General features: G+C 36.0%; 1 protein-coding gene across 1 annotated transcript; it reads right to left on the reverse strand.

Moving 5' to 3' along the window:
- Nucleotides 1–1099: 1099 nt before the first annotated feature.
- Nucleotides 1100–8251, reverse strand: LOC145042976 (pleiotropic drug resistance protein 1-like). The gene is made up of 22 exons (XM_078991502.1): nt 7544–8251; nt 7323–7443; nt 7152–7240; nt 6983–7067; nt 6740–6899; nt 6571–6647; nt 6336–6480; nt 5943–6244; nt 5578–5859; nt 5136–5452; nt 4883–5043; nt 4687–4790; nt 4440–4590; nt 4177–4355; nt 3428–3760; nt 3052–3342; nt 2888–2971; nt 2666–2799; nt 2351–2578; nt 1899–2070; nt 1556–1810; nt 1100–1462 (listed from the first exon to the last, which is right to left on the reverse strand). Exons 1-22 carry the CDS (start codon nt 7912–7914, stop codon nt 1205–1207), a joined length of 4299 nt encoding a protein of 1432 aa, XP_078847628.1. The 5' UTR covers nt 7915–8251; the 3' UTR covers nt 1100–1204.
- Nucleotides 8252–10443: the final 2192 nt, after the last annotated feature.

Raw genomic sequence — 10443 nt, forward strand, 5'->3', positions numbered from 1 at the left:
AAAGTTTGACGGCACATACAAGTCTTGGAACCATGACGAGCTTTTTAGAACCTTAGAGTTTATTTATTGTTCCTCGGTGGCTTTCAATTTTCATAACTATAATTCACCTTTAATCAAGTTTATTAATTTTTAGATGGGTACTAAATAAATAAATGATAAAAATAGTTTAATAGAATAAAATCTTTATTTCATCAATCTTATAAGTTAAATAAGTTTAATGCCATTAAAAAAATGCCTTTTAAGTATAAAAAATAGTTTTTTTTAAACTATAATTTTGTATAAGTGTGCAGATTTAAAAAAAAAAAAAAAAAAAAAAAAAACACTACAGATTGAGGTCATCTGGTATACCAACAACAAGCCCTTTCCTGATCTATGTGACCACTAACCACTATAGTGAACATCATCCCACTACTTAGTGGTAGCTAGTAATAGTGGTGGATTGTGGTGCACACAACGGAAAATATCGTCCAATATTTTTATTTCTCTCTATCTCTCTCTAACTTTCTTTCTCTCTCCCTACAATAAAAAAATATATTTAAAAATCAAAAAATAAAAGGATTATAGTGGTGGGTATACCAACCTTTTAGTGGTTGTTTGTGATGATGATGTGGCACCCACCACTAAAGTGATTAGTGGTAGGCATAACGGATGATCTTCACTGAAGAATATGTTATTCTTGGGAATTTGAAAAATTAGTGTGTATAACGGATCATCTAAATGAAGAATATGTCATTGGGAATTTGAAAAATTATTGCTTAGTTGTCCATTAGAGGTTTGGAGTGAATGAAAGTTGTAAGGTTATTCAAGAGAGTTGAGTGAGGATTGTGATTAGTTAGTATTTTCACTCTTGGATTAATTTTGAGAAATCATTAGTGTTAACTCTAACCGTTTTGAATTTTGATAGTGATAATCGCTATTTATAGCACAACACCTTGAACAAGAGCCCGTTTACTCATTTAGTTGTAGATATAGCATATAGCACCCGCCACCCAAAATCAATTAGCCTAAATAAAGACCAATTGGCTCGATCAATCTCCAGCTAGATAAACCGTCTAGTTGTAGCAGGACGTCAAGAAAGACCATTCACTAAAACAACATATGGGAAACAAGAATACTTCCTTTCATAACAAAAACAAATCACAAGTTTAATACAAGTAGTTACATAATTTGACACGTGTTGCATCCACCACAAACAAAAACAAGACTATCTCTTCTGGAAATTGAAGGCTCGAATGCAATACGCAAAGATGAACGCAAAGAACAAAATTAATCCAATGTGCACCCCAGCAATAACACCAAGGAAATCATGTTTGAAACCAAAGAACCTATCCAAGTAAGCTTTAACAGTTTCACCATTCGAAAGTCTAGTTTCATAGTCCCCAAATTGCGAAGCAACCATGCCATAAATAGTCCATGCCAATGGATTTCCCCAGTAATACCATCTCCACCACACAGGAATGCTCTGTTGTTATTTCAATACAACATAACAACATATAAGAACTAGAACAAGAATTTGTAAAAGAAATGGTAATAAAGACTAATGAGTGAAACTTACGGGTCGTGGAATGATGAATCCAGAAAAGAGATTGAATATCCCGTAAAACGAGGCGGCAATGATGGCGGCGATGTTGGCGTTAGGAGTGATGGCGACAGTCATCATACCATAGAAGGTCATGTAGAGTAAACAAGAGAATTGGAAGAACGCATACCAAAAGAATTTGGCAGCTGTCCATTCGAACCCAATCATAGCATACACTATGACACTGTATACCATTGTTTGCGAGAAAACATACGGAATTTCCACAAGAACCTGAAAAAAATAAAAAAAATAAAAACATTAAGAAACCGAATAGAATCATATAGGGAGAGTTTACGATCATAAATGTGTAAAACATTACCTGTGCAAATGCATAAGGCAAAGCGGAATACATCCCTGCAGCTCTTTCTCTATAAAAGACGGTCCGTTCAACATCCACAACGGGTTGCACCGATGATGCGTTTTGGACTCCCAAGAAGAGAACTGCAGCATACATAGAACCCATCGCGTTCACTAGATCTTGTTGAGTATCCCTGAAATACGTAAAATTGTTAATACTGATATCAGAGCTAGGGCACAGGTCGAATGTCGAATGTCGAATGTGGAAGCCAATCCAACACATAGGAAGGGGAATGAAACATTCCTTGTAAGGGTGTGGATACCTCTCCTTCCACGACACGTATAATTACGTGTGCCTAGGTGAGAGTAGTATTAGGATGGGTGACCCTTCGGGATGTCCTGGTGTTAGGTGTCCTAAAGCAGACAATATCTTGATACGTGTGTCTGGGATGTTAAAAATTGCTATTGACTTACATTTTACCACCGAGATCCCAGAACATGGTTCCGAACATGATCCCGATGAAGGTGGTGAAGACAAAACGTACGGCTGTGTAAGGAGGGTTTCTCCAGTAAGACAAACGTTGTTTCCATAAACAAGCAACACATTGGATGATGAAAGATTGCGAATATTGAGTTGGGTAGTATAGATCTTGTGTCCCTGAACGTGGAACACCTAATTCGGCAATTAGGGCTTTGTTTCTCCTGCAAGTCAACCATCCAGTCAACACGATGATAACATTTATTATAAGTAAAGATGATTATATTTAGAGTGGAAGATTATATACTCACTTGTAAAGATCGGAATTCCTGTAGATTTCAGTGAAATCAACTCCGAGTGTAAGTTCTTGAGCGGAAGTACTGACTTCCAACATCCAGGTAGCAGGGTTATATCCGTCTTTTATCTTACTTACGCCATCAATAGCCTGTTTTATCAAAAACATTCACGATTAGAAAACTTAATTCGAACGTATTTCAAGTTGAATCATATTTATTAATTAGATAGCTTCATGCCTCAAAGTACTCGATTATATCACAAGAATGGCGACCCACGGGGCCCACATACAGCTCTTGTCCTCCTCTTTTCATCAAGAACAACTGCAAAACCGATTATGATTAGAGCAAATTGAACAACATAAGAACGAATGGTTGAATAGTAATTAAGTGCAAATTCTAACCTCATCAAAAGCTTCAAAAATGTCGATACTTGGTTGATGAATGGTGCAAACAACTGTTCTTCCTGTGTCGACTGTGTTCCTCACAGCTCTCATAACAATGGCAGCAGCTCTCGCATCAAGACCAGAAGTCGGCTCATCCATGAATATTATAGACGGGTTAGCCACTAACTCAACCGCTATTGTTAACCGCTTTCTTTGTTCAGTTGACAAACCATTGACACCTGGCAATCCAACTAACGCATCCTTCAATGGATTCAATTCCACAAGGTCCATCACTTCATCTACAAATTGCTGTAAACAAACAACATTCAACTTGAGAAACCCTAATTGGCTAAAGAAAAGATGTTGAAAGTTGAAAAAGGGTAGTATAACGGACCTTTCTCTTGTGTTCATCAACATCTGTGGCTAACCTGAGCCAGGCTGAGTATAGCAAAGACTCGTAAACAGTAACATGAGGTGAATGGATGTCGTTTTGTTCACAATATCCAGAAATACGCGCAAATGTTTCTTGTTTTTTTGGATATCCGGAAATCTTGACATCACCATCGATGTAGCCACCAGTTTTCCGGCCAGCAAGCACATCCATAAGAGTGGTTTTTCCGGCCCCACTGACTCCCATTAGAGCTGTGAGAACACCAGGCCTGAAAGCTCCACTGACACCCTTGAGTAGCAGTAGTCTGTCTTCACCCACCCCTTGATCTTTCATTTCCTACATTAGTTTCCATAAACCCATCAGTAAAAAATTTTGAGATTTGTTGCTTGATATGAAAGAAGGAATTTGCCCCACATTGGTAGAATGAAACAAAAAAGGTGGAGTCCAAGATTTTGGTGTCAAAGTTTCCTAATTAAATACACTTGAAGTATTTGGTTCTTTTATTTTCTACTTGTGTTTTATAGAGTGCAAAAATATGTGAGTTAAGTCTTTGGAGGGTGTGGGTATAACAGGGGATCGGGTTGAAAGTTTTGTCTATGTGATTGTAATAATTTATCGTTTAGTGAATTTTTCTCTGTAGAGGCCCATGGTTTTTCTCCGGTTTTTAGATTGTTTTTCCAGCAAAATTCTCATATTGCACGTTTGAATTCATCAAATTCAACCATCTACAAGTACAATTACGATTATGTTACCTGTGGCATATCGACTGAGTATTTGACATCATCGAAGGTAATTGAATGTGGTTCAAATGGAAGGATCATTCCTTTCTTCTTGATTTGAGTGCCCTCGTCTCCATCCTTCTTCAAAGTTAATAACTCAACGGCTGCTTCATCATCATCACCTGATGCGTTACCTTGAGTTTTTCCAAAAGCTGTAAAACAAGAAAAACAAAATGTTAGATTAAAAAATCATCCATAACAAGATTTGATTAATATCACAAAGATATGAAACTCACGTTTGAGCAAGGCTAGAGATAAACCGAACATGATGTTGAAAACAAGAACAAATCCAATCAAGGCTACAACTGCAATCCAATACCAGTAAGCTTCTGCATAAAACCCTCTACCCGTGATGACCATTTTCCCTAGTGTTGTCCCATTCAAAGGCTATCAATAAAAAAAACATTTCAAAATGTAAGTTCGAAAGATTATATAGAATAAGATAAACACATAAAAGATAAAACAAAGGTTTATGTAACTTACTGTTCTCCAACCATGTCCTAAAAACTCGTTCACTACAATTCCGTTCATTGCATACATCATAGGAGATGACCAATACCCCCATACCCACCATTTCTTCACATCATCTTCAATAAATTAACAAAAATAATAAACGTGTCTTAGTTGAGAAATAGAAGTAAAAGAAATCACGTTATACGTTTCTGAAAAAGTTAAATACCTCGTGAAAGGACAAAACCACCCAAAGCAAACACTAACAGAAGTGCAAATGAACCAAACGTGTTTGCAACAATCATGTTTCTTCCAAGAGCCCCAATGAACCGAAATAATCCAGAAGACATTTGGTTAACAAGTAGTAGAATCACATACTGTTTGAAGAATCTGCAAAAGTTTTTTAACAAAACTAGTAAAGATTAATTAAAGATACAAGTTTTGACTTTTAATCAATAATCTTGAAAGGTGATTATAATTACCTTGAGATGTTAGGATCGAACCCCACGACATAGTAAGTGAGAATTGTCCAAACAGCAGCTTCAAGAAATGAAACGGGAATCTTGATGACCCAAGATGGAAGAGCATAAGCCCACGAGGGGTAAAACAGGAAATCCCGTTGCTTGTAGAACACAGGAAGTTTTGCGATTGTCATTGAAATTTCAGACATCCCATTAAACATAATCATAACCACACCAAAAAACAGAGCACCGGTATACAATCCTCCATCTTCTAAAGTATTTCTATGCATCTCAGTTCGGAAAAACACAGTCAAAGTCACTAATGACATGAATGTAAGCTGAAAACACAAAAAAATATGATATCGATTAGAATTATTAGAACCAATATGTTAAAAGCGCAAATTACAGAAGAAAAACCTAATATTTGGGACAATTTGAAGGGTAACAATGTCGCAAAACTTACTTGGAACAATTTGAAGATATAGACAAAAGAGTTTCTTTTCATCAACAAGATTTCTCTATCTGTGCAAGCTTTCAAAAGCTCCTTCCTGTTCAAACCATATTTTTCATTCGTAAGAGCAGCAGGATGACTTTTACTTTTATCATACGGAGTCGCCAAAGCATCTCCCAATTTCCTTCCAACATGAAACGATTGATACGCCTCTGCAAATTCCTTAGCTGTTACAAATCTATAAGGTTCATCTCTTCGCATCCAATACTGTTGTTGATCTTTCTTCGATGTCACCTGTAAACACAATTTCAACATCAGTCAACGATAGTCAAAATGTCAACAAACTTAGTCAAAGGCGAGTATATACTACTACTTACTTCTTGTAAGAAGTCAGCGACACCTTTTCTTGTTGGGCATTTGAAACCCATTGATTCGAAAAATTCAAGAACGTTTTCACGTGGACCTTGGTATACAATCTTGCCATCAGTCAAAAGTATGATGTCATCAAACAAGTCGTATGTTTCTGGAGCGGGTTGAAGAAGTGAAATGACGGCTGTTCCTTCTAGAATGTGAAGAAATTGTTTAAGTGAATTCACGATTTGGTAAGTAGTGGAACTATCAAGCCCTGTTGAAATTTCGTCCATGAGAAGAACCTTATTTGGTCCAACAATCATTTCACCTGTAAGTAAAGTAACATTTCACCATTTTAACCTTATTAATCAAAAGAATCTTTGAAAAAAAAAAGATTAAAAAAAAGTTGAAATTTTTACCAGTTGTTACACGTTTCTTTTGTCCACCGGATATACCCCTGATCATTTGATCCCCTACCATGGTATCTGCACAGATGTCCAATCCCAATAGCTTCAGAGTATAATCGGTTACTACACTAGCTTCTTGACCTTCAGTAGCAGCAGCCTGAATGAAAAAGAATAAAGATTTTGAATTTCGATCATGAAAGATTAAAAAAAAAATAAAAAATTGTTTTTTTATTCAATCTTTTGCTACCTTCATGAAGACATCAATATCGGGATCAGGTTTTATGTTTGCATCTCGCTCTCTTCTCGACAATTCAGCCAACATCTCTGTAATTTTTTGTACAAATTATGTTATACAAAACTTTATAAATTTCAAAAAAGAATAATGAACGAAAACAGAAAAATAATTTGAAACTAACCATAACGTGAACCAACTCCTTGGCATCTTGCTGAAAAAGCTAAAGTTTCTCTCACAGTCATTTCTCCAATGTGGACATCATTTTGACTGATGTAAGCTGAAGTTCTTTCGGGTACAAATTCATGCAACTCGTGCCCATTGTAAGTCACCTTACCAGAACTCTATATTTACGAAAAAACCAATTAGTTAAAGTTCTAGAAGGGTGACGATAAAGATCCACAAAGGGGTAAAGATGTAAATTTACCTTAAGCGATTTGTCGAGTGTCCCAGCCAAAGCTAGCAAGAGGGTCGTCTTCCCAGAACTCGGTGGACCCAAAAGTAATGTCATTCTACATAAGTTTTGTTAAAGATTATGAGTACTATTAATTTAATATATAATTTTAATGAAAAAAAAAAAAAATTGTTTTTATCACCTGCTAGATTTAATGCAACCACTAACATCATCGAGAATAGTTATATGTTTCTTTGAATTCGGAAGTAGATTGAATCTAGCCAATAACCCCTATGAGACATAAACATGAACAGAAAAAATTAAGTAAAAGTATTATTAAATAGATCAAATCTGACTTCGATTGAATTCTTACCTCGAAAAAGTCAATATGGAAGTTAATGAAACTAGGTAAAGCTCGACTACCAGTGTTAACATCTGCTTCGACAGTGACATGTTCATATCTAACTTCGATTGTCGGCAAATCAATCCCAACTCTACAAAATTCCCAAAAAAAATCATTAAACGATCACGATTGAAATCAAGAAATGAAAAATAATAATAATAATAATAATAATAAAGAGGGAAAATGGTAACCTGTCGAGTCTGGCCCTGAGCTTCAACAAGAAGTTCTCATTATCTTCATCGGCAGTTTTGACAAGCCTATCGAGTAAATGTTTTCGATCTTCTACTCCAAGATTGTCGATATCAACTTCGTTAGATGGTCCAGTTGATCCGAAAAGTAAACCTTTCTTTAAACGATCGAAAGTTGGTAGCTTTTCAAGAGAAGCCCATTTAAGAGCTTCTTCATCGTCGTCTTCGCGGGAAGATTTCGAGAAAACATCCATGCCGGAATTCCTCCATACTGAAGTACTTCCAGATCTTAAACTTGGTACTCGTGTACTCCCTGCTCTTAAACTCCCTAACCTTATACTATTTGCCGCTTTGTATATGTCACTTCCATCCATTGTTACTGAAAACGCTAATCAAAACCCCCAAATTTTTGGCCAAGAATCCAAATTTTGTATGAACTCCCCTGAAGTAATTAAAAACCTGGTGGGGTTTTTTGATGAAAGTCGAAGAACAGTGTGATATTTATGGGGAAGAGAGAGAAAATGTATCTTGTAGATGGTGTAGTCTGTAAAGATACAAATCGTTATATGGGAGATGGGAGATTGAAGATGATACAGGTGTGTGTTGTATCAAGGTGTATACTTTGTAAGGAAAGCAAATCTTCTTTTTAAAGGATTTGAGGCGGCTATGCTAAATGAATGGGAAAGAACAGCGCAGCCTCAGGCGGCTAAGTTTGAATTATTGTTGGAAGATACTTCTTCCTTTTGTTCCAGAACAAAACATCGTAATAAAATGAATGAATTGCAGAATCAGTCCCTTGTATTATTGCTTTTAACTCAGAAATAAAATATATAATAGTACGTAACAGACCTTTCGTTTGATTGCAGAATCAGTCCCTTGACTCTATTGCCAATGGTATTACAAATCGGATTTGTTAGAAATGGGGTATAGAAAAAGCTTGGAAATTTTGAGAATTATGGTTTTCACTTTCAAATTAAAGTATTTGGGTAGTACTTACAATCTTTAATCAGATAAGACTAAGAATTGAGAGAAACAGAAGAGATAATGTTTTGATGTTATCAAGAAGAAGTGTACCAACCACCGATTCGGATATGATCATATAACAGAAAAAACTTCATGTCTTAAAACTGCCACATAACAGTTTTATATCCTAAAACTATCCACAAACGGTCATAAAGAACCTTAAATCTGGGTCTAGAATATGGATCACAAACGGTCAGCTCGATCCCAGCCATGGGCTCTGCCCCTTGGACCCTGCCAAGGGCTACCGCCCCTTGGACCCCGCTCCCAAGGGCGCTGCCCCCAGACCCCCGTCAGTTTAGGGGCTTCGCCCCTAAATAGCAGTATATTTTCAACAAAGACAAAATTAAACAAATGTGCACTCCACACCATACCGATTTGTGCAATAATTATCAAAGTGAAATTGATCAACAAATTAACCCCATTACACTTAAATAATATTAGTGATATAAAATCACCAACAAACTTCCCCCATTTAAGTGTAATCTTGATTAACTTAACATAAAAATCATAACAATAACAAAGTGATGCATAAATGAAATATCGTAACGATTGAATTTTACATTAGTATATCACTCATTCCAAATATTCGAATATCAGGGTGTCACTAAGAATTGAACCCTTTCTATTCTAAGTGAATACATGAAGATAATATACACAACAGTTTACATTCTCAAAATTCTAACTTGACACTATATTTTACTAGCTTGTGTCCCATCCTTCAATAAGCATATTGAAGCCAAGTCCTAACTTCTTGAAGCAACTAAACTTCATGCTTATATATGTAGTCCTTTTATTCTTGTACCTACAAATGCAATTTTTCAAAAGAACTATTAAGAATATAAATTCAACCTCGTTAACTTGCAGTACTGAACGCATACCTTGGGATGATAATAATAATGTGTTCTCATCTTTAAATATCAAGCTTTCCACGTTGAATTCAACATCTAATATTACATTAGATGGGAATTGGGTATCTAAATATAAAAGATTTTAAGTGGACTTTAAGCTCATCCCTACAGCCGCCTTGTGAACAAGATCTCTTGCTAACCCTTTGGTTAGATGATCGGCTAAATTCAACTGAGTTCTTACAAACTCCACAGATATCACACCAGTCATGATGAGCTCACGAATCATGTTATGTCTAACACCTAAATGTCTAGACTTTCCATTGTACAGTTGACTATAAGCCTTAGCCAATGTTTCAGCACTATCACATCTAATAGAAATGGTAGATATGTGTTTGGGCCATAATGGAATTTCATAAATCAAATTCCTTAGTCACTCAGCTTCTTTACCAGTAGCAGACAATGCAACAAACTCAGACTCCATGGTTGAGTTAGTAATATAAGTCTGTTTCTTAGATGCCTAAGAAATGTCACCTCCTCCAAGAAGAAACACCCAACCACTTGTAGAGGAGTGATCCTCTAAGTTGTTAATCCAGCTGGCATCTGAATAAACTTCCAAACCAGAAGGATATCCACTATAAGTTAAACAATAATTAATAGTCCCTTTCAATTACTTGAATACTCTACTTACAGCTTGCCAATGATGTGAACTAGGATTACTAGTATATCTACTAAGCTTTCCCGCAGCATATGTTATATCAGGCCTAATACTAATCATGGCATACATTAGACAACCAATAGCTCTTGAGTATTCAAGTTGAGACACTGGAGATCCTTTATTAGGTAAAAGCTTATGACTAGGATCTATAGGAGTGCTAACAGGAGACCAATTCTCAAAATTAAACTTTTTCAAGATCTTCTCAATATAATGAGATTGAGAAATTGAAATCTCATTGTTTCCTTTTCTAATTCTTATACCAAGAATTACCTCAGCCTCCCCCCATGTCTTTCATATCAAAACTAGATAATAAGAAT

Source organism: Lactuca saligna, chromosome 4 (assembly GCF_052625555.1).
Source record: "Lactuca saligna cultivar CGN05327 chromosome 4, ASM5262555v1, whole genome shotgun sequence".
Taxonomy (NCBI): Eukaryota; Viridiplantae; Streptophyta; class Magnoliopsida; order Asterales; family Asteraceae; genus Lactuca; species Lactuca saligna.